The sequence below is a fragment of the Mesoplodon densirostris genome, chromosome 16 (genome assembly GCF_025265405.1).
Source record: "Mesoplodon densirostris isolate mMesDen1 chromosome 16, mMesDen1 primary haplotype, whole genome shotgun sequence".
In the NCBI taxonomy this organism is placed as follows: Eukaryota; Metazoa; Chordata; class Mammalia; order Artiodactyla; family Ziphiidae; genus Mesoplodon; species Mesoplodon densirostris.
The window spans coordinates 15,487,369-15,511,789 of NC_082676.1; the positions used below are offsets into that span (position 1 = coordinate 15,487,369).

At 48.5% G+C, this 24,421-nt stretch overlaps 1 protein-coding gene and 1 pseudogene across 1 annotated transcript; one reads left to right on the forward strand and one right to left on the reverse strand.

Moving 5' to 3' along the window:
- Nucleotides 1-24,152, reverse strand: part of LOC132476897 (WAP four-disulfide core domain protein 2-like) — a 60,057-nt pseudogene extending 35,905 nt beyond the window's left edge.
- LOC132476011 (spleen trypsin inhibitor I-like) lies at nucleotides 4,588-19,369 on the forward strand. The gene is made up of 4 exons (XM_060077717.1): nucleotides 4,588-4,681; nucleotides 8,801-8,993; nucleotides 18,468-18,486; nucleotides 19,274-19,369. The coding sequence occupies exons 1-4, from the start codon at nucleotides 4,588-4,590 to the stop codon at nucleotides 19,367-19,369; spliced, it is 402 nt and encodes a 133-aa protein (XP_059933700.1).
- Nucleotides 24,153-24,421: the final 269 nt, after the last annotated feature.

Here is a 24,421-nt window from a genome sequence, read left to right on the forward strand (position 1 = left end):
TTTGGTAAAGAATGTTGTTCGCATTTATGCCATGAGGGCCTTAGCTGTGAGTTAGAGGAGGATGAGGGCTGAGAAAAGGCCACTGGATTTTAAAATGAGGAACTTGGTAGTGACCCTGGTGAAGGCATCAGATTTCGCTTGTTGTGAGCAACAGAAACTGACTCTGGTTATTGGAAGCAGAGAAGGAATTTGTGACAATGGTGTGGGGATGTAGTGGGCATCCATCCTCCCTTCCTGATTGTACCCTTAAGTGAGATCCTTTTGGACTCTTCTGTTGGCACCCAAAGCACTAATTGATTTAGTTCAGCTCAAGGACTTAAGGTAGTGCTAAAAGATCCCAACTTGGAAAGGATGGTAAGCAAGGAAGAATTAAGGTCTTCCCAGGCCACCTCTGAATAACCACCATTTTTAGGTCTTTTGGGATTCATTGATTATGATTAAATTCCAGGGAGAGCATCTGATTGGCCACTGTGTCTGGGGGTAGGGCAGGCACTTTGATTGACACCCAATCCCATCAGTCCTGGGTGGAGGAAGAGTCATTCCTCAAGCAAAATCAGGCTACTGTATCAGGAAAAGGACAAAGAGACGCTAGGTGACAAAACAACAAAATAGCTCCTATCCTCAGAGAGAGACGCTTCCATGGAGAGAAGGGAGTTCGAATGGGTCCAACAGTCCAAGAGGGGAATGCTCCATTGTATGTTGAAAAGTACCCTGTTTGTTCCTGGGAATTTCTCAGATCTTACATGTTCACTTGTTTACAGTCATCTTAGAGTGGGCATGTCTACAGCTGACTCATGTCTCCTCCTATTTTAACCTTTCCTTTTCCCTTTCTATTTCTTTTCTTCCTTTTTTTTTTTTTTTTTTTTTTGCGTTAAGCGGGCCTCTCACTGTTGTGGCCTCTCCCGTTGCGGAGCACAGGCTCCGGACGCGCAGGCTCAGCAGCCATGGCTCACAGGCCCAGCCGCTCCACGGCATGTGGCATCTTCCCGGACCGGGGCACAAACCCGTGTCCCCTGCATCGGCAGGCGGACTCTCAACCACTGCACCACCAGGGAAGCCCTCTTCCTTTTTTGATAAATATAATTTTACTCTCATGAAGTCATGTCCACAATCTTTGATGCATCATCTATGTTAATATCAGATACATTTGACTGTGTATTGTTTGTGTGTTTGTGTATTTGTAACATTGAAATAACCGGGGCCACATGACTTATAGTTTTTGGCAAGTGTCTTCTTTCTTCTGTTTTTCCTCCAGCAAGTCACTTTCCCTTAGCTGAATTTCAGTTGCTTCATCTGTAAAGTAGGAATAATAATACTTACTTCAGAAGATTGTTAAATAAGAACAAGCTACCTTTTACTGAACACTTACTGTGAGCCCACCCCAGGGGTCACAATTTTGAATTCCTTCCAGGCCAGGTGATTGATGTGGATGGAAGTATTTGGAGTGGGAGTGGGGCTGGGGGGACAATAAGGAATGGTGGGGATTATGGAAACTGGAGAGAGCACTCCCCTCATGAGAAGAGAGCAGCTCTACTTAGCTTAGTTCATGGTTTTCAAAGTGTGGTCCCTTGAGCAGCACCAACAGCAGCCCCAGAAACCTGTCTGATGCAGATACTCAGGTCCCACCCCTGTCCTACTGAATCAAAACTCTGTGGGGGGAGATTTCAAATCTGTGTTTGAACGCCTGGCTAAGTGATTCTGATTTTCACTCAAGTTTGAGACTCACAGCTCTTGTTAAATTGCAGGACTGTGTTGCCAAATCATTTACCTTCCCAACAATGCTAGAAATTCTCTTTTATATGAAATCACCCACTGTTAAATCTTGGCAAATGTTTCAAAATTATAAAATGTACTGTTGGGCTAAAAATGCTTATATATTCTAGCCAGATTGAAAGCTCTGGTTTATGCTTTTCCTTTCAATTCTTAAAATAATCCTAAAAAAACCCAGTACTTATGACACCTCTTTTAAGAAGGAAGACTAAGGGACTCCCCTGGCGGTCCAGTGGTTAAGTCTCTGCGCTTCCAATGTAGGGGGTGCGGGTTAGATCCCTGATTGGGGAACTATATCCCACGTGCTGTGCGACCAGGCCAAATAAATATATAAAATTTAACATAAGGAAGGAGGAAGACTATGTACCTCCAAAGAGTGAGGTGCTGTTATATCACGTAGCCAGAAAGTGGCCACCCATGTCTTGGATATGAATGTACCTCTCACAGAGCACAGCATCACAAACAGATAAACATCTTCTGCCTGCCCCGGGTGCATTCCATCCATTTCACAAAGGGGCCCTAGATACCATGGAGTCCAAGATTCTCATTTTTCAGAGGGAAAAACTGAGGACTAGAAGCAGAGATATGACCTTGTGTCCGACAGTGTTGGGATCACTGGTCTTTACCCAGAATACAACCCCTGTGATGTTCCCGCCTTGTGATTTCTCTGAAGGTGCCCCCAGGGGCCGGGAAGGTTTGAAACTAGAGACTCAGTCACTCATGAGCATGGAGGTGGGAGGTGGAGGGAGGACAGGCCCCTCGGGGGCTTCTGGGTCTGGGGGCCTCTAACCTGGACCAGAGGGAGGAGGACACTGGGAGAGAAAGACAGACACATGAGAGAGGAGGTGGGGCAAAAGAGGAGTCCCTGCTGTTAGGGGGAGTCTCTGCTCTTCCATGGTCTCAGATGGACAGACTGGGACAGGAAGAGGGGCAGGACCAGAGGGCCTCCTGAGCTAGAATCCTAGTCGTGCCATCAGCTGGTTGTGGGTCCTGAGCAAGTCGCTTTACCTCTCCGAGCCTCTGCTTTCTCGCTGGCAAAATGGGATGAGAATCCCAGATGTTGTAGGGTCGACATGATGCTAAATGAAATCATACATGTGAAATGTCTCAGGAGAGAGTAGACCCTGCACACACAGTGGCTTGTTTTGTGAGAACCCCGCTCCCGATGCCTTTCTGTCCGGGGGCAGCTCGGTATTGAGAGCTCCTGCCCTTCTCAAGGGAAAGGGTGTCTTTGTGCGAGGAAGACGGCCCCTCCTGTCCTCTGCAGCTCATCACCCAGCTGTGTGCCCGTCTGACATTTGGCTGGGCTTGCCCCTGGGGCTTCTGGGCATTGAGTCAGCTCCCTTCTCCTTGACCCTGGAAGTGGAGCACAGGGTGTGTGTGTGTGTGTGTGTGTGTGTGTTAGTGGAAGAATGCTTGTCTGTGTGTAGATGAATGAGGGGGTGTGGGGCTTGGTGCTACATGTTTGTAACTGGGAGTGAACATATGGGAGTGAGTGAAGAGATTGGGGGTGTGTAAGCCCTGACACATGCACTATAGTTTACAGCTTACAATGCAGCAGAGTGCACGTGCACAGACTCTGAAGCCAGATCCCTGGGTTCAAATCCTCTCTCTACAAGGTATGACTTTAGGCAAATTATTTCTCGTTACCGCAGGTTCCTCCTCTGTAACATGAGGAAATACCAACAGTTTCTCTCCCCTCTTTCAGGATTTTTTAGGATTAGATGAGTTAATATGTGTCAAGTGCTTAGGATAACGCCTGACACATAGAAGAAGCTACGTTTTTTCTGCTGTCATTACTCATTATTATTCGTATTACAAGGACTTTGACTTTACAGGAAGAAGGAATTTATGTCTGTTGCCTCCACTGCTTCCACAGCAACCCTGTGATGTGGGCAGCACAGGTATCAGGTGACACCTGATGACACTGGGGCTCTGGGAGGTTTAAGTCCTCAGGCAGAAAGTTAGGAAAAGACAGAGCTGGGACCAAAACTGAGGTCCAAGAATGCCAAAACCACTGGCAGAGAGACAGGAGATGGGGGACTCTTGCAGGAGATCTTCCATGCTCCCCTGAGGTCCACTCAGGCAGGCAGCTCTCCTGTTTCTGAAACCAGGTGAGGGGCGGTGGGAGGTCGTGCTGTGGAGACGTGCTCAGCTCCCTGCTTCCCCTCTCCCCACACCCCTTCCTCCTTTTTCTACCCAGAAAACATGGTTGCTTCCCCAGAGAACACGCCTTCCTCCAGTTCAGCTTCAGCCTGGACCGCAGTGCCAAGTAAACAGCAAGGGTCCATCCAGTTGAGAAGTTGTGGCAGCGGTTACAGGATGGTGTCCTGCGTCACACCTGTCTTCTGAGTTAGGTAGGGGTAGGGGTGCGGGTGACAGGTATTGATGCTGAGATGGGATGACACCTGCAGGAGCTGAAAAGAAGGACCTGAGCTAACACAGTTCTGATCACTTATCTGTCCTTTAATTTGCTCTCATTCCCCCACTGACCGTCCCTCACCTGCTATGCGCTGCTCTAGGTGCTGGGATGCTCCCTGAGTCAACCTACTGGACAAAATTCCACCCGTGGAATCACAATCTGTGTTTCCACGAGACCCACAGGGAGAGTCAAGTCTGAGAAGCGCTGTTACTGGGCATTTGGCTCCAGCAGGCAGAAGCAGGTTAGGTGGGGAGATTACGCAATAAACAGGACTGAGCCCAGCTCCACCCCTTCCTCACTCCCCTCCTCATTGCCTGTCCCACCCCTCAGCTGGGATATGAAAAGCTCCGTCAGCCCCCAGCTTCCCTCAGAACCCCTCCTGCAAGGCCACGAACATGAGCCGGCTCTGCCTGTCCATCGCTCTTCTGGTCCTCCTGGGCACCCTGGTGGCCTGCACCCCAGGGGGTAAACACAAGAGCCATGCCAGAGGTAAGTCCCGGCTCACCTCTCCTCTACAGGCTGGGGAGGGATGAGGGGAGTCCATGGAAGGGGCTGGGGAGCAGGGGTGGGGTGGGTGCTGACAGCCTCTCTGGATTTCTCCTGGGAAGTTGGGCCGTTTTAACTCCAGGGACATTTCATGACTCTCAATAGGAAAAAAATTAAAAGTCAAAAATTTTAAATATATATCCCGCCTACCTCTACCAAATCAGGGATCCCATCTCTGAGACTCTCTATTCCTGGTCAGTGCCGTGTCCCTGAACTTCAGTGTAGTGTAATAAAAAGATCAATATTTGATCCTTGTCCTGGTTCCTGGAACAGATCTCCTGAAACTCCTGGAATTTACTGTCTTTTTTATGGTAATGAGGTGAGTAAAGGAATGGGACCCGGGAGACCTTCAGGGTGGGGCTGGTCTCCAGAAAAACCCACTCATGTGTTTAGAGGCTAAAATTTTCATCACCCCACATCCCAGCACCTCTGGGGAGAGGGGAGGGTATTGAGATGGAGATCAATCACCAATGGCCAATGATTCAATCAATATGCCTATTATTGACACCTCAGTAAAAATCCATAAATCTTGGGGTTCAGAGAGCTTTCGGGGTGGTGAGCACATGGAGGTGCTGTGGGGGGGTGCGCTCCACTAGGGCACAGGGCCTCCGCACACCTCTTCTCCCCCTTTGCCCTGCGCATCTCCTCCATTTCGCTGTCCCTGAGCTTTATCCTTTATAATAACATGAGAACGGTAAGTAAAGGGTTTTCCTGATTTTGGTCACCGCTTCTATTGGTTATTGAACATGGAGATGGGGTCATGGAACGTCTGATTTTTAGCCAGTCGGTTACAAGTGTAACTCGGGATCACGTGGCTGGCATTTGAAGTAAGGACAGTCTTGAGCCCTCAACCTGTGGGAGCTGCACTAACTCCACAGATTTAGTGTCAGAAGTGAATTGACTTGTGGGTTGTCCAGTGGATGCTTGGGGAATTGGTTAATGGTGGTAGAGACACCACATATTTTGTGTCAGGGAAAAACCCAGACTCACTCTTCCCTGTGATTCGGGGGCTTAGGTGAGACTCAGAGATAGGGGAGTAATGAACATGGGACACTGCACCCAGAAACTCTTACCAGTTATCTGTATTTTCAGAATTCCTGGCAGAATCAGGTAGTTTATCAAATGGGTTGTGATATGATAGTATCTTGTCCTGACCTTACGACCCACATGCTGTGTGTCTTGGGGCAAGTCTTCTGCAGTTTCCTCACTGAACAGGGGAACTATGTTACATGGGTTCTTTGAACAGCTTACCAGTCATGAATTTAAAGAGTTTAATCACATTTTACGGCCAATTTTGTCCGTTTTCCACCAAGATGTTTTAATCTGAAAAAATTTCTCTACCCACCTCCTTTGGGCAAGAAAAAATATTTAGGTGTCAAATAATGATTATTCCTTTAGTATTAAAATTAATCAGAAAGATGTGGGACCACTGAGCTGAGCAACTGCAGGGAAAGCAAGAAACACAACGCTTGTGTGAGTTGGCTCCTGGGACCAAGGCTGATACAATCTTAGCAAAGGCTCAAGTCCCTTTCCCTTGTCCCGCCAACCTTTTAAAAAAATATTTATTTATTTGGCTGTACCAGGTCTTAGCTGCAGCATGCAGGATCTTATTTGCAGCATGCGGGCATGCAGAATCTTTAGTTGTAGCATTCAAACTCTTAGTTGCAGCATGTGGGATCTAGTTCCCTGACCAGGGATTGAACCCGGACCCCTGCATTGGGAGCAGAGTCTTAACCACTGGGCCACCAAGGAAGTCCCTCCTTTGTCCCCTTTTGACTATTATTTTATTATCCTTTTAAGATACAGAATGTTAAAGGTAGATTGATAATTATGTAGACCTGCCCCATCATCAAGTAGACTTTGCACTAACAGGAATTCAGTTATATCCATTCTATTCAGTGATTGTGCACTTGGCGTGAGCATGAAATGGGAGATTTGTTCCCTTGCCATATATTTATTAAGTCCCTACAAAGCATGGTTCTTGGTGTGGGGAAAGAACTGTAGACAAAATATGGTAAAATACCTTGCCTTCTAGGAGGGAGACAGACAATAGCAAAAGGGGGGAATACTCTGCTAGGTTATGAGTGTTTTGAAGGTAGAGAGTGATGGGGATAAAGGAGGCTGTGCTCTTTCTGTAGATTGATCAGTGAAACCCTCTGTGATGAGGAGGCATTGGAACAGAGGCTGCAGAAAGAACGTGCCTGATGTGTTGGCGCAGCAACAATTACCAGGGTGGCTGGAGCCGAGTGGGTGGTGGGGTACGTGGAAGGAGATGAGGCAGAGAGGCCATGGGGGCAAGTAGGACTTTATAAGAATCAGAATTTGACTCAGAGAGATGGGGAGTCACTGAGAGATTGGTCGTGGGAGCAATGGGGTAGGACTCAAGTCGTAACAGGATCCCTGCGGCTGCAGTGTGCAGAATGGCCTCTAGGGGGCGAAGGGCAGCGACAGAGAGGCCCAGGGAGCAGGCTGTTGCAGGGGTCCAGGTGAGCAATGATGGAACGTGTCCCTATGTTGTTCCCTGGATCGATGCCAGTCCTTTTGAATAACATGAATGTCTTGCTGTGTTTAGGTTGCTATGGAGGCTTCATTACCTAGTCATGATGCATTAAATCATTAGCCATTGGTGATTATTCAACCTCCAGCTCCTCTCCAATCTCTGAGGTTTGGGGTTGGGGGACTGTGGATGGAAGGCCTTGGAGGAGAGTAGGAATGAAAGTTGCAACTTTCCTGTCAGGCAGTGGTTTCCCCTGGCAACCAGAGCCCACTCTGGGGTTACTAGGTTCTTCCCAAAAGTCACCTACTTCACATAACAAAAGACACCGTTATTGCTCTCAACATTTAAGAAATACCAAGGTTTTTAGGAACTTCCCTGGTGCTCCCAATACAGGGGGCCCAGGTTCGATCCCTGGTTGGGGAACTAGATCCCGCATGCATGCTGCACGTAAGAGTTTGCATACCACAGCTAAGAAGTCCGCATGCTGCAACTAAAAGATCCTGCATGCTGCAACTAAGACCCGGTGCAGCCAGAATAAATAAATATAAAACAAAACAAACAAACAAAAAATTCTTTAAAAAGAAAAAGAAATACCAAGGTTTTTAGAAACTCCGTGCCAGGAAAATGACAAAGAACAAATGTATATATTTCTTATTATAAATCACAATATCAATATAGTGTCAATATTCAATCTATACAGTCCCCATGAGGTAAAAAAAGTGAATACCCTGGTATGTTTTCTTCATGCCTTTGTCCATTACAGCCTGATTCCTTCACACTTTTTTATTAATGGTTGAAACCTTTTACCTTACAAGTAAGTGCAGAGAATAATATTATAAAACCCAGGTACCAGCTCCAATAATTATTAATATATGGAGAATATTTTTTACCTGTGTCCTCCTTTCTTTTGGTAGAGTTTTTTTTCCCCAACTTTATTAAGATATAATTGACATGGGTAGAGTTTTTTTGTTTATTTGTTTTTGGCTGCGTTGGGTCTTCATTGCTGCGTGTGGGCTTTCTCTAGTTGTGGTGAGCGGGGATGCTCTTTGTTGCGGTGTGCGGGCTTCTCATTGTGGTGGCTTCTCTTGTTGTGGAGCACAGGCTCTAGGCGCACAGGCTTCAGTAGCTGTGGCTGGCGGGCTCTAGATCTTAGGCTCAGTAGTTGTGGCGCACGGGCTTAGCTGCTCCGCCGCATGTGGGATCTTCCCAGACCAGGGCTTGAACCCGTGCCCCCTGCATTGGCAGGCGGACTCTTAACCACTGTGCCACCAGGGAAGTCCCAACATGGGTAGTTTTAGAAGCTAATCAAAAGCATCATACCAATTAACCTTAAATACTTCATGAAGGAGATATAAACTTTTACCTGATTACCATATCATGGTCACGCCTAGCAACATTAATAATAATGTCCCAGAAAGCAGGTTGTCAATGGCCTTTTCAATTTGACCAGCCCCCAGAACGCTAACATTCTCTATCGCAAACTGGTGGTTTCAGCTGTTGACCTTGTAGACCGAGCTGTGATAACCACCCTCATAACTGGCCCAGAGCCCCTCCCATTCCAGCAGCTTCTCGGCCTGCCTTCTGCCTGGAGCCTCGTTACACGGGTCCCTGCAGGGCCCGGAAGATCAGGTACTTCTACAACGCCAAGTCCGGGCACTGCGACATCTTTATATATGGCGGCTGCTTTGCGAAGAAGAACAACTTCCTGACAGTAGAGGACTGTGTGAAGACCTGCGGTGGTTCTGTGGGGATCCGGGGGTAAGAAAGGGGCAGGGCAGGGTGGGAGGGGAAGGGCTGGGGAAAGAGAAGGGGCTCAGGGGGCCACCCACCATTCACACCTGCACAGTATCTTTCCTCCTCGCTGCCTCCCAGGAGAAGTGGCTGCAGTGTCCTGTGAAACCGCACACTGAGCACATCCTCCATAGGCCAGCTTGTCAGAAGGTCACCCTAGAAGCCCCGTCATGATAACCTGAGCCTCCTCACATGCTCCCCTTTTCTCAGATGGGAACACTGAGTCAGCTACCCTACAGAGCAGGTCTGCAGAGCTCTTGAACTCACCACCTAGGCTTGGAAACTCACTTCCTTCTTGTTGGTCATTCCGGTTCTGGAGTGGACTTTGGCTGCATATTTCTGGGAGAGTCTAGGATCTCTCAAGATGAGCGGTGTCCAGGTCTGGGGCTTCAGAGATGTCAATCAGCAAGTTCCTTTCTTTTTTCAGAGGACCTGCGAACTGTGCTCCCCCGAAACTCTGAACTCAAGGAGGACGCACACAGGGCTGGGCTGTGGCTGCTTCTGAAACAGTGTGATCTCCTTTGAGTCTGTCTCAACCCCACCCTCCTCAGCAGAACCCTGGCTCTCTCCTTCCCCCATGGGCCTACTTGCTTTAGCTTTGTCTCATCCAGTCAGCTCTAAGCACCATGAGAACAAGTCTTCCCTTTATCCCTAGCACTTAGCACGGTTCCTGGCACGAAGGAGACAGTCCATAATTACTAGAGGAAGGAAAGAATGAATGCAGATGCCCATTCCTCACAGTGGGAGAGGTCTTTTCAATAAAGAAACCCCTTTCCCTCACAGTGATGTTGCACATTTTCCTATCTGTGGCTTCAAACTGTCTGCCTTATATTCCAATAAATTCATATTCAAATTAAACTAACTGGTGTGGATTCTGTTGTTTGCAACTAAGAACCTTAACCAATAGGGTCCATGGAAATGGTGGTCCTTCTCACTATTCTGAAGAGCAGTTGTCACCTCCTTTTTTCCTGTCCTCAGACTGGGCCCTACCAGGTATAGGAAGCAAACCCATTATAGCACCATCTACCTCTTAATGGCCACCCCAAGCTACACAAAAATCCGTGGGACAGACACCTCAACATGAAAGCTTTCATTCCTTACTTCTTGGGCCAGGTCAAATTTGGGTGTACGTTGCTCTCCTGGACTCTCAGAAGAAGAAAAGAAGAAGCATGTGGCTTAATTGTCCATTTTTCCAAGGAATCCCCCTGCCTGAGGTCACACGTGGGGAGGGGAATTCTTACTACAGTTAAGGAAGGGCAAGTACCCTTTTTGTGCGCCAGGCTCTGTGCTAGCATTTTGCCTGCATTCTTCGATTAATCGTCCTAAGAATCCTTCAAGGGAGGAAATGGCGACATAGCGATGTCACTTAACTGCTGTATGAGTTTCCTAACACAGGAGGTCCAAGCTCTCCCAAGTAGAGTGACTTTGACAATGTTTTCATATTCCTGACTCTGGGAAGATGTGGGATGGAGGTACCTTTGGAGAACAGAGAGTATCTGGTTCACTACAGATGAGGAAATTGAGTCACGGGGACCACCAAAAGTGTAGTATTTAAATAAACAAGGATACAGATTGGTGCTGGTTCTGTTACTCACTTCTTTGTAGTCTTGGGCAAATTTCTCAACATCTCTGAGCTTTACATTCTTTAATTATAAAATAAGGAGAATGCTTTTACTTGCTAATGTCTCTAGACAGAGACCACTAAAATCACTCCCGTTCCTAGTTGAACTAGTTGGGTTTATTACTCACTGCAGCAAGGAATAGGAATCACCTTGGAAAACAATATGGTATCTTATTAAGAGAATGTTAGAAAGAACTTACAGGACGTGGGCTTGTGTTGGGTGATTTTTGGGGAGGGTTTCAGGAAGCTGGCTTTCCTCTGGATGTATGCTGTCAGGAAGTGGGGCAGTTCTCCGAATGGGTATCTTTATCTTAACTCTAAGAAGGGGAGACTAGAAAGAAGTTAGAGCTGTATTTGGTAAAGCAGCATCAGTCACTTATATGAGGCAGAATAGGGGGATGCTTGGTTATTTGAGTGGCTTGTATAAGTTAGCTGGTTTTGTCTGTGTTTAAACATGATTACAGAGTGTCCTATTTTTTTCATGATATATCATGGTCCCAGGATGGCCTTGTTTGATGTTGATGTCTTGTGAAATGTTTACATTCATCAGGAGAACTTAAGGCCAGTGATGGTGCCAGGTCAGCCCCCGAATCAGAGGTTGCTTTTCTCCTTATCTATCAATCTCAGAGAATTATGGTGAGAATTAAGAGGATGTGATATTTGTAAAATGCTTTGCACAAGTGTTGAGACTAAGCCCTCAATGAATGACTGTTCTGATAACAATAATGGTAGTAAATAAGTTGCAAATTGTAACAAATAATTTATTTAATATATTAATAATTATTATTTTATAACAGTATAATGGAAAAGGACTTATTACTAGTTAGAAGAATTTGACTTCAGTAGGTGTGGATATTGCTGTGTGATCTTGGGCAAGTCCCTTCACCTCTCTGAGCCACAGTTTCTTTCTTTGCAAAATAAGATGCTGGTATCTGCCTTAAGAAAAACATGGGTACTTTGGGAACTACATTGATTATGGTGCTGAAGATCTTTGAACACTTCTGACCAACCCACTTTTAAAAAAAATTATGTATAATTGATTTACAATGTTGTGCCAGTCTCTGCTGTGCAGCAAAGTGACTCAGTTATACACACATAGACATTCTTTTTTTATATTCTTTTCCATTATGGTGTATCACAGGATATAATATAGTTCCCTGTGCTATACAGTAGGACCTTGTTGTTTATCCATTCTAAATGTAATAGTTTGCATCTACCAACCACAAACTCCCAGTCTATCCCTCTCCTTCCCCCGCCAACCCCTTGGCAACTACAGGTCTGTTCTCTCTATGAGTCTGTTTCTGTTTTGTAGATAGGTTCATTTGTGTCATATTTTAGATTCCACTTATAAATGATATCATATGGTATTTGTCTTTTTCTTTCTGACTCACTTCACTTAGTGTGATAATCTCTAGGTCCATCCATGTTGTTGCAAATGCCATTATTTCATTCTTTTTATGGCTGAGTAATATTCCATTGTATATATGTACCACATTTTTTATCCATTCATTCGTCAGTGAACATTTAGGTTGTTTCCATGTTTTGGCTATTGTGAACAGTGCTGCTATGAACATAGGTGTGCATTTTTTTAAAGTCTTTTTGGCTATAGTCTTTTCTTTTTTTGATAAATTTATTTATTTTATTTATTTTCGGCTGTGTTGGGTCTTCATTGCTGCACGTGGGCTTTCTCTGGTTGCAGGGAGCAGAGGCTACTCTTCGTTGTGACATGCAGGCTTCTCATTGCAGTGGCTTCTTTTGTTGTGGAGCATGGGCTCTAGACGCGTGGGCTTCAGTAGTTGTGGCTCACAGGCTCTAGAGCTCAGGCTCAGTAGTTGTGGCTCACGGGCTTAGTTGCTCCATGGCATGTGGGATCTTGCCGGACCAGGGATCGAACCCATGTCCCCTGCATTGGCAAGCAGATTCTTAACCGCTGTGCCACCAGGGAAGTCCCTGAATGTATTTGAATTATAGTTTTATCTGGGTATATTCCCAGGAGTGGGATCGCTGGGTCGTATGGTAGTTCTATTTTTAGTTTTTTAAGGAACCTCCATACTTTTTTCCGTAGTGGCTGCACGGACTTACATTCCCACCAACAATATAGGAGGGTTCCCTTTTCTCCACACCTTCTCCAGCATTTGTTATTTGTAGACTTTTTAATGAAGGCCATTCTGACCAGTGTGAGGTGGTACCTCATTGTAGTTTTGATTTGCATTTACAAAGATGCAAGCCTTTGTTTGTTGCATCATTAGCAAATATTTTCTCCCACTCTGTAGGTTGTCCTTTTTTTTTTTTTTTTTTTTATGGCTTCCTTTGCTGTGCAAAAACTTGTACGTTTGATCAGGTCCCATTTGCTTATTTTTGTTTTAATTTCTATTGCCTTGGGAGACAGACCTAAGAAAACGTTTGTACGATTTATGTCAGAATGTTTTGCCTATGCTCTCTTCTAGGAGTTTTATGGTATCATGTCTTATGTTTAAGTCTTTAAGCCATTTTGAGTTTATTTTTGTGCATGCAGACCAACACATTTTTTTTAACATCTTCATTGGAGTATAATTGCTTTACAATGCTGTGTTAGTTTCTTCTGTATAACAAAGTGAATCAGCTATATGTATACATATATCCCCATATCCCCTCCCTCTTGCGTCTCCCTCCCACCCCTCTGGGACGAAGAGAGAGAGCGGCATGGACATACATACACTACCAAATGTAAAATACGTAGCTAGTGGGAAGTAGCCGCATAGCACAGGGAGATCAGCTCAGTGCTCTGTGACCAACCCGTTTTTAAAAGCACATGGAGTATTAGTTTCCTTCGTTCCTGGCTGCTTTTAGATTTCTTTTCTCTTTTTCTTTCTTTCTTTCTTTTTTTTTTTTTTTTTGATGCAGACCATTTTTAAAGTATTTATTGAATTTGTTACAGTATTGCTTCTGTTTTATGTTTTGGTTTCTTGGCCCCGAGGCATGTGGGATGTTAGCTTCCCAACCAGGGAGGCAAAGTCTTAACCACTGGACCACCAGGGAAGCCCCCTGACTGCTTTTAAAGTGTGCCGTCCACTGCATTTAAAAAAAAAAAGAACAGGGCCTCCCTGGTGGCGCGGTGGTTGGGAGTCCGCCTGCCGATGCAGGGGATACGGGTTCGTGCCCCGGTCTGGGAGGATCCCATATGCCGCGGAGCGGCTGGGCCCGTGAGCCATGGCCGCTGGGCCTGCGCGTCCGGAGCCTGTGCTCCGCAACGGGAGAGGCCACAACGGTGAGAGGCCCGCATACCGCAAAAAAAGAAAAAAAAATAAATAAATAAAATTAAAAAAAAGAACAAATAGAATTTGGGGGGATGTCACCTTTCATAAGTCCCCTCAGGAAATTCCTCAGTGTCCAAGGAGTGTCACTGTTTCCTGAAATGGTCCCTTTCTTCCTCAGAGGTCACCTAAAGCCCTTTTGCTTCAGTGATAGGTCTCACCCAGTTCCAGTTCCTTGCCCACCCCATCCTACCCTTTATTTGACGCTCTGGTGTCTCAGAAATGTAGGTGGGATTGGGGGCTTCTGCTGATTCTCTTTGGGATCAAGTCACTTGTTCCTCAGCCATTAGGAACCACACTTTAAGGAAGGCCCTGCCTGCCCCCTGGAGGCAGCATGAGGAAGTGCGACCTCCACCTGAAGCTGCGCACACCCCCTTCCCTGTGAGGCAGGAATATTGAAGTCTTTTGGTAGCTGCCTTTAAAAGCTGTTGTTGTGTGTACACGATGTGGGTTTATAAATCATAGGTTAACATAAGTAATTAATTTAAAATATTTATTCAGCTACTGAAGTACACAAAGCTGACTCAGTCTCTTCTCTCCTGCAGTCCATTTTCCAGCAAGAAATTCTGAGATAATGTGCAAATAAGAAATGTGGTCACGGGACTTCCCTGGTGGCGCAGTGGTTAAGAATCCGCCTGCCACTAGAAAAATGGTACAGATGAATCGGTTTGCAGGGCAGTAATAGAGACACAGATGTAGAGAACAAACGTACGGACACCAAGGGGGGAAAGCAGCAGGGTGGGGGTGGTGGTGGAATGAACTGGGAGATTGGGATTGACATATATACACTAATATGTATAAAATAGGTAACTAATAAGAACCTGCTGTATAAAAAATAAATTTAATTTAATTTAAAATTTAAAAAAAAGGAAAAAGAATCCGCCTGCCAATGTAAGGGACACGGGTTCGAGCCCTGGTCTGGGAACTAAAATCCCACATGCCGCGGAGCAACTAAGCCCGTGAGCCACAACTACTGAAGCACACTCGCCTACAGCCCGTGCTCCACAACAAGAGAAGCCACCGCAATGAGAAGCCCGTGCACAGCAACAAAGAGTAGCCCCCACTCACCGCAACTAGAGAAAGCCCATGCGCAGGAACGAAGACCCGATGCAGCCAAAAATAAATAAATTAATTAATTTTTAAAAAAGAAAGAAACGCGATCACTTTATTGAGAAGAAATCACAGGGTATGGAGGGAGGGTTAGCAGGGGGCTGGACAAGTGTGGAGGCGGTGGGAGTTGGATGGAGGGACGCCCTGAGGAAGTGAACTTTCAGCTGAGGCCTGAGGGATGAGCAAGAGTCCTGAGAGGAAGGTGGGGAAAGTGTTCTCAGCACATGGAAAAGCAAGAGATGGATGAGGAGGAGGAGAAGGTGTGTGAGAATGAGTGGGAGGATGGGATGAGATGGCACTGGGTGTAGACTTGAAGGACCAGGCCTGAGGAGCCCTGTGAGACGAGCTAAGAGTTTGGGGCTTTACCCGAGGCCACAGGAAGGACCTGGACATCTTAGGAGACCCTGGTGGAGGATGGAGAGGAGGGGCGGGGCCGAGGCAGTGGGGTCATGATGAAACCGTGTGACCCAGATTGGGACTTGAACCCATGGTCTTTTCATTGAAATCACACACCTGGTCTCAGGACTTAATGAAGCTCAGTTTTTTTAAGTCTCATCACAGAAAGAATTCAGTGAGAGACAAAGTGATAGATAAGAAGTGGATTTATTTAGAGAGACACACATTCCATAGACAGAGTGCGGTCTATCTCAAAATGTGAGAACGGCCTTGGGAGAAGCACACTCTACAGACAGAGTGTGGGTCATCTCAGGAAGCAAAAGGCCCCGAAATATGGTGTGGTTAGTTTTTATGGGCTGGGTAATTTCAAAGTGGGAGGATTATTCCAACTATCTGGGGGAAGGGGCAGAGATTTCCAGGAATTGGGCCACCACCCACTTTTTGACCTTTGATGGTCGGCCTTGGAACTGTCATGGAGCTGGTGGGTGTGTCATTTGGCATATGCTAATGTATTACAATGAGCGTATAACGAGGCTCAAGGTCTACTCGGAGTCGAATCTTCTGCCATCTTGGACCTAGTTGTGTCTAACCAGTTTTTGTCATGTCCTATGACTATGTCATTCTTTTAAAGGTTGTACACTGCCCCCTTTCCTCCTGTTTCAGTGACAAGTGTCCAGGGGGGAAACAGGAGTGGCCTGGACTCAGCAGAGAGCAGAGGCTGCAGAGGAGGCAGTGAGGAGGAACAACCAACAGGCTTTGCTACGAGATTGCTCCTGGGGGCGAGGAAAGGGAAGCAGCACGGACAGCAGGCAGCTTCCTGGGAGAAGGGAGGCGAAGCAAATCCTTGCGGGGAGGGCGAAGAGTTCAGTTTGGTCAATGTTGAGTCCGTGGCGCCAGTAAAACACTTAAGCAAAAACTTTCTCCTCCATCCGTGTGCCCCGCCCCATCCACTTGGCTTCAGAAAATCCACATTCTTGTAAAAGAGATCAAGTCAGCAGGGGAGCCCAAGAGTGCTGGGGAGGGGTGAGGCCAAGCAGTTTCCTGGCCTGGGGAGCTGGCTAGGTGCCAGAAGAAATCCGTGGGCAGGAGTGCCTGAGGCTGAAGGTCCCATAGGCAGCTGGGTCCACAGGCTGAGACCATTTGCTCATCAAAGTGTCCCCTGCTGCCCTAGACTGCGTTCCAGGAGCCGCCCTGGGCTGTGCCCCTACCTGGCTCCTGCGTCATGGCTGTGGACTGTTCCCTGTGCTCAGAGTAAACAGCCCTGGCCCCTCCCAGCCAGCACCTGTCTCCAGTCCCCAGGCTGAACCTGGGAATTGGGGAGGCATTCTCACCTCTTTCCCCCGGGACCCATCTGTGGGGACAGTGGCTGGATGTGCTTCTGTCGCCAACTCTTACTCACCTGTCATCCCAATGGTCACTGCCCCCGCCCCCTTGTACCCTCCAGCAGCAAAGACCTCCTGGGGCTTACAGACCTTAGATTTTGGTTTTTGTCTGTTTGTTTGAAATCTTTATTTATTTATTTATTTATTTATTTATTTATTTTGGCCGAGCCGGGTCTTAGTTGCAGCATTCAAACTCTTAGTTTCGGCATGCGGGATTTAGTGTCCCGACCAGGGATCAAACCCGGGCCCCCTGCATTGGGAGCATGGAGTCTTACCCACTGGACCACCAGGAAAGTCCCCAGACCTCAGATTTTTGGGTCAGAAAGTAAGTTTGAAGGCACTTCTTGCTGGGTAATTGTGTTGTGGCATTTACCAGCCTTCATGTTAAAGCTTGGTGTATACTCAGCAGTCTCCTTACTAACAGGAGACACCATTTCTGGACCACTCACACATCTTTCTTTTTTTTTTTTTTAAATTAATTAATTATTTATTTATTTGGTTGAGCCAGGTCTTAGTTGCAGCAGACGGGCTCCTTAGTTGTGGCTCGCCAGCCCCTTAGTTATGGCATATGAATTCTTAGTTGTGGCATGAGTGTGGGATCCAGTCCCCTGACCAAGGATTGAACCCGGGCCCCCTGCTTTGGGAGCTCAGAGTCTTAACCGCTGCGCCACCCAGGGAAACCCACCACTCACCAGTCTTTGGAGATGACAACGTGGCAGCTCAGAACAAGGAAGTGATTCATTCAAGGTCCCTCAGCTGCGAGGTGGTGGAGGTGGGTGGGAGTCAAACCCAGACCCTTCACCCCAAGGCTAGTGTCGAGGGCTCCTTTCGTTACTTTCTGTACACCAACTGTGCACCCTAGATGTGTCATGAAGAAGACACCTGGGCAATATATATGATGGAAGGGAAAAAACAAGGGCTTGGGGCTTCCCTGGTGGCGCAGTGGTTGAGAGTCCGCCTGCCGATGCAGGGGATACGGGTTCGTGCCCCGGTCTGGGAGGATCCCATATGCCGCGGAGCGGCTGGGCCCGTGAGCCATGGCCGCTGAGCCTGCGTGTCTGGAGCCTGTGCTCCGCAATGGGAGAGACCACAGCAGTGAGAGGCCCACGTAACGCAAAAAAAATACCCCCCCCAAAAAAACAAGGGCTTGGTGGGATAGAGACCTGGGATCAAACCTTTTCTCTACAGCTTCAAATGCGACTTGGGTAGGACCTTCCCACGGGACCTCTCAGTCTCAGAATGGGAACCCCAGAGGCCTGGATCTAGCCCTTGGCCTCCTGCTGCCCCGCCCACAGGCCCCAGGAGGGAGGTGGGGAAGCAGGAGTGGACAAGGGTCCAGCTGCAGCTGGTTGAGCTGCACCCGGGCTGGAAGCAGCTTAGGTTTCTGGTTCCCACTGGGGCCAGGGTGACATCTGATCCTCGGGGACTGAGAAATGGCAAAGGAGGCAGCCGGCCCGCCTGCCTTGTCTGCTGAGCGCACTACTCCAGCTGACTCAGACCTGTGCCACCTACCCCCGAGGCACACTGTTAAAACCTCCACCTCGGCAGCCCCTTGGTCCTGCGCCCACGCAAGCAAACACCATGCCTACGTGCAGCGCTGGTCCCCTCGTTGCCGCCCTCTTCCTTGGCCCGCTGCTAGGCCTGCCCTCGGCTCCCAGGTGAGTGGGGCAGGGAGGGGCCTGGCACAGTTTGGCAAAGGCTTAGTTCTGGGAACAGAGAACTGAGCATCCCCAGGGCCAGAGTGGGGAGACCCATGGTGAATAAAGTTTGGGGGTCTCTGGTGCCTAAAACTGGTGACCCTTGGAGCTTCGGGTGGAGGGTCCAATGTGCTGGAGGTGGGGAGACCCTGAAGGCTCACATTTGAGAGCAGGCTCTGGGCTAAGGATTGAGACTCAGTGGCCAGAGAGGGGACCTCCTACTTAAACATCAGAAGCTCCTAGACGCTCAACTGTGCGGGGTCACCTAAGGATTGAGGGCTCTGAGGCCAAGGGCTAGGTCACTCCTGTGTGGGGTGCAGGGACCCCATGCCTGGAGGTGGGGCTCTCTGAAGGCCCATAGGGGGCACCAGGGCCAGCGATGGAGAATCCCTCAGAGGGAGCGGGGTACTCGCAAAACAAGCCACAGTGTGTGGAGGGTCTACTCTCTCCTGAGACATTTCACATGTATGATTTCGTTTAGCCTCATGTCGACCCTACAACATCTGGGATTCTCATCCCATTTTGCCAGCGAGAAAGCAGAGGCTCGGAGAGGTAAAGCGACTTGCTCAGGATCCACAACCAGCTGATGGCACGACTAGGATTCTAGCTCAGGAGGCCCTCTGGTCCTGCCCCTCTTCCTGCCCCAGTCTGTCCATCTGAGACCAGGGAACAGCAGACACTCCTCCCAACAGCAGGGACTCCTCTTTTCTCCCCCCTCCTCTCTCATGTGTCTGTCTTTCTCTCCCAGTGTCCTCCTCCCTCTGGTCCAGGTTACAAGTCCCCAGACCCAGGGGCCCCCGAGGGGCCTGTCCTCCCTCCACCCCCCATCTCCCTGCTCAAGTGACTGACTCTCTAATTACAAACCATCCCAGCCCCTGGGGGCATCTTCAGACAAATAACAAGCAGGGAGCATCACAGGGGCTGGATTCTGGGTAAAGACCAGTGACCCCAGCACTTTGGGACCCAGGTCATATCCCTGCTTCTAGTCCTCAGTTTTTGCCTCTGAAAAATGAAAAGCTTGATTCCACGCTTCCTTCCCTGATGGGAGCTCCCATGGCCTGCTGGCCAGTCTTAAACTCCAGCAAGTGCTTTTTATGACAGGCAAGCTTCACATGCTTTCTCTCACTCAATCCTTAGAGTGGAAGAGAGGGTGTTAAAGAGGAGGAAGGGGGAGGGGTGCTCAGGGAGGCGTCCCGACTTTCTTCAAACCACTCAGGCAAAAGCTGAACCTTCTCGCTGTGACTGCTGCCCAGCCAGGGATGGCAGTGTGACCTTGGGCAAGAACTGTCTCTCTCAGATGCTCACTCCACATCTTTAAGATGGCCTGGGTGGTCTCCGAAATCTGTAAAGTCTCTTTCTGCCTGAATGGCGGAATTCAGGGGTGCCAGGCCAGGTGCTGGGAGTGGGGGAGGCCCGAGAGGGGGACTCGGAGTGGGACGAGTGTCCTAGGCCTTGGGAGTCAGTCCCCTCAGCAGCCTCTGGCTGCCCTCCCCAGACCTCAGGCAACAAAGTCCCCACATTGTGTCCCAGAAGCAAAGACATGCACTAGAGCACTGAATCCAGCCAGGTGCAGGGGTCTCCCTTCCCGCGGCTGCACTTCAGATGCCTTGTCTCCCCAAGGTCCCTGGAGGGAGTGCCTCAGCTGAACTGCTTCCATCTCCTTCCACCCAGCCAGATGTCCCAGAGTTGGGAGCACCCCACTTCCCCGAACCAGAAGCTCCGACCTCCTACCAGTACCGTCTCCCATCCTGCCTGGTGGAGGCCCCCGGGGTTACCACTGGGCATCTGGCAGACGGTGGCGCAGCCGGCCCGGCAGCACTTGAGATTGTCCGCGCATTCCCCATCCGAGAGGCACTCCTGCGTGCAGTTCAGGTCCACTTCTAGCGCGGGGCACACGCCTGATTTCTCTGCTCCTGTGCCTGGGAGGCGGCTGGGCAGTGAGGGACCAGAGTCCTAGTCTCGGAGGATGCCCATCTCCTGTCCTAGGACCACAAATCTCAGTCTCCCAGGATATCTCTGTCTCTGGCCCTGGGTGCCTCCCTACAGCCTTCAGAGAATCCCACCAGGCCCCACTGCTGCCACCAGGGGGCAGGAAGGGCCTTCCTTAAAATGTGGTTCCTAATGGTTGAGGTACTGGTGACTTGATCCCAAAGAGAACCAGCAGAAGTCCCCAACCCCACCTACATTTTTGAGGAACCAGAGGGTCAAATAAAGGGCAGGATGGGGTGGGCAAGGGACTTGACCTGGATGAGACCTATCACTGAAGCAAGAGGGCTTTAGGTTACCTCTGAGGAAGAAAGGGACAATTTCAGGAAACAGACAGTGACGCTCCTTGGACACTGAGGAACTCCCTGAGGGGGCTTATGAAAGGTGGGTGACACTACAAACAAAGGCTATTTATTCCTTTCTTGAATGCAGTAGGCGGCACATTTAAAAAGGAGTCAGGAATCAAGAAAACTAAAAGTCTATGTGCTTTTAGGCAAGTGCTTTGGTCTGTGGTATTCAAAGCACTTTAGCACCATAACCAACATGGTCCTCACAAATATACAAACCCATGGGACTTCCCTGGTGGTGCAGTGATTAAGAATCCACCTGCGAATGCAGGGGAAACAGGTTTGAACCCTGGTCCGGGAAGATAGCACATGCCACAGAGCCACTAAGCTCATGCGCCATGACTACTGAGCCTGCACTCTAAACCCCACGAACTACAACTACTGAGCCCTGATTTCCAGGGGCTGCCTGGGCACCACAGTTGGACTTATGTCTCCTGATGAGTATAAACTATTTTATAGGACGTCAGTATCAGACAAAGTCATTCTGTGCCCGTGATGGGTTAAGACAAAAAGTGGACTTCCCTGGTGGCACAGTGGTTAAGAATCTGCCTGCCAATGCAGGGGACATGGGTTCGAGCCCTGGTCCGGGAAGATCCCACATGCCGTGGAGCAACCAAGCCTGTGTGCCACAACTACTGAGCCTGCACTCTAGAGCCCATGAGCCACAACTACTGAAGCCCGTATGCCTAGAGCCCATGCTCCACAACAAGAGAAGCCACCGCAATGAGAAGCCCATGCTCCACAATGAAGAGTAGCCCATGCTCACCTCAACTAGAGAAAGCCCGCGTGCCGCAATGAAGACCCAACACAGCCAGAAATCAATCAATAAATAAATAAACAAATAAACAAATAAATAAATGGACACCCTGTAATCATGGTTGAACACAGACAAAACAAGCTAAGTTAACAAGCCACCAAAATGACCAAGCATCTCCCTATTCTGCCTCATATGAGTGACTGATGCTGCTTTACCAAATACAGCTCTAAACTCTATCTTGTCCTCTCTTCTTAGAGTTAAGATTACGATACATAGTCAGAGAACTGCCCCACTTCCTGACAGCATCCATCCAAAGCAAAGCCAGCTTATGAAACCTTCCTCAAATCACCTAACCATAGCACATTTCTTTAGGTCTTTTCTAACATCCTCTTAATGAGATGCTAGGTGGTTCCCCAAGGTGTGTGTTCTCCTTGCTGTAGTGAGTAATAAACCCAACTGGTTCAACCGGCAACAGGAGTGTTTCTGGAGGTGTGTGGCTAGAGACGTTGACAGGTAGAATCATTAGTCTTATTTTGTAAAAAAGGAAAGAGAAACTCAGAGATTTGGAGAGATATTCCCAAGACTATAAGGTAGTAAGTGACAGAATCAGCTCTTTCTATTTTCTCATATTTAAAGACCCTGCTATGTGAGTCTCTATGCATCCGTTTCCTTATCTGTAGTGATGCAGTTAGACACTGTTCTCCAAAGGTCTCTCCAGCTCACGTCTTCCTAGAGGCAGGGGCATGAAAACATTGTCAAAGTGGCTTGGCTTGGGAGAGCTGGGACCTCCTTTTGACTGAGAACCCAGTGGATTCTAAACAAGTCATTCCCACAATGCCTTGCAGCTGGGACGGTCTAATAATGAACTTGAAGTGTGGTGCATCCTGGGAAATACCTCCATAAGCCTTGGATTCCTGCCCCACCTACATCCTACCCGCTCCTCTCAGCCACCCTCACTTAGGTGTTCATATTTCCACAGTATCTGATTGCCACAGCTCTTGACCTACTGGGGAAAGCAAGACTGGAGGGTGGGGCTTCCCTGGTGGCGCAGTGGTTAAGACCCCGCCTGTCAATGCAGGGGACGCGGATTCGAGCCCTGGTCCGGGAAGATCCCACATGCCGCGGAGCAACTAAGCCCATGCGCCACAACTACTGAGCCTGTGCTCTAGAGCCCATGCTCTGCAACAAGAGAAGTCACCGCGATGAGAAGCCCGTGCTCTGCAACGAAGAGTAGCCCCCGCTCACTGCAACTAGAGAAAGCCCCCGCGCAGCAACAAAGACCCAACGCAGACAAAAATTAATTAATTAAATAAATTACAACAACAACAAAAAAAGACTGGAGGGTGACCTGGGAGCTGTGATCCTACTGACCATCCTCTTATTCTTACACTAACCTCATCTCCAGCCCAGTGAGGGGGCACCTCAGGAAGGTGCCAACCATCCTAGCAGCATAAATTGTACGGAGCTCTAAAGAGTCATTCCCTTAACTCTGAGTCCTGAGAATCTGAAAGATGGTGAAAGGGACTTAGCAAATGTTAAGAAACTAAAAGAGACTTGGGTGGTGGTGGAGGGATACTGCCCTGACGGCCATCTCCCAATGTCTGTAGAACTAACAAAGACAGCAGAATTTGTCTGTAGGGTTCTTAGGAAGAGAGTCAGGACCAATGTGGAAACACAGGGCCAGAGAGGAGGGGGACTCTTGTTGGTTCAATAGGACAGAAGAGTGTTCTATTCATGAATGCTACCAGCTGGCACCTGCTGCCCAAGAGAAAGTGAGCTCCCCCTAGCAGGAGGTAAAAAACACTGAGGTTGGTTGACTAGCTACCTTCTATGAAATTTTAACATTTAATTATTCAGAAGCCTTCTCCAGTGTTTTTCCAAAACCGAATTTCTCTTCCACTGGTACCTCTACACACCCATATGGCTCAGCTCTAACGGGTCTGCTTCTTAGAGATGATAAAAGCGGCTGCCTCACTCCCCTCAGGAGCTGGGACTAGCAGAAGGGAGCAGAAAACTCAAGCTGTGGAACCAGGGCTCTCATGCAAATACGGTGGTTCCCCCACTTCTCGTAGGTAACTTCTGTTCCCCTACTCTGTACAGGGGGACTCCCAGGTTCATTGTATTCAGGGCTGGGTGGACTTTGAGGAACAAGTTGGGGTCTCCTCGTGATGCTCAAAGTCTACTTGGAAACCAATACAGACTCCGACCTGGGAAATGGATGGATGTACAATCTCTGTTCTCATCTCTGCCTCTTTGTCTTGCCCCAAAGCTCCTGTTTGCCCTCTTCTCTCTACCTGACAGAATCCCACTCACCCTTCCAAACTCAGCTCAGTCATCGCCTCTTCTGGGAAACTGGCCTTGACCTCTTCAGGGAGGCTGGCCTTGACCTCTTCAGGGAGGCTGGCCTTGATCTCTTCAGAGAAGCTGGCCTTGACCTCTTTAGGAAAGCTGGCCTTGACCTCTTCAGGTGACAGCCAGGGCCTCCACCTCGGCTCCCTCAGTAGCCCCAGGAAACTAATCCTCCAGCTAACTGACATCTCCGTGCTCCCATTTCCTCCCTCGCAGTATCATTTGGAAAATACAAAGAAATAATTTGGGGAAAATGACAAGCACAGAGCCTGGCACATGGCCAGTCTCACAAAAAAGGGTAGTTGCCCTTCTTTAACAGAAGTAAGAAGCCCGCTCTCCATACAAATGACCTTGTGGAAGGGTGTTCCTTGGAAAAATGGACAATTGAGCCTCATGCTTCTTCTTTTGTCCTTCTAAGAGTCCAGGAGAACAACTTGCCCCCAAATTTGACCTGGCC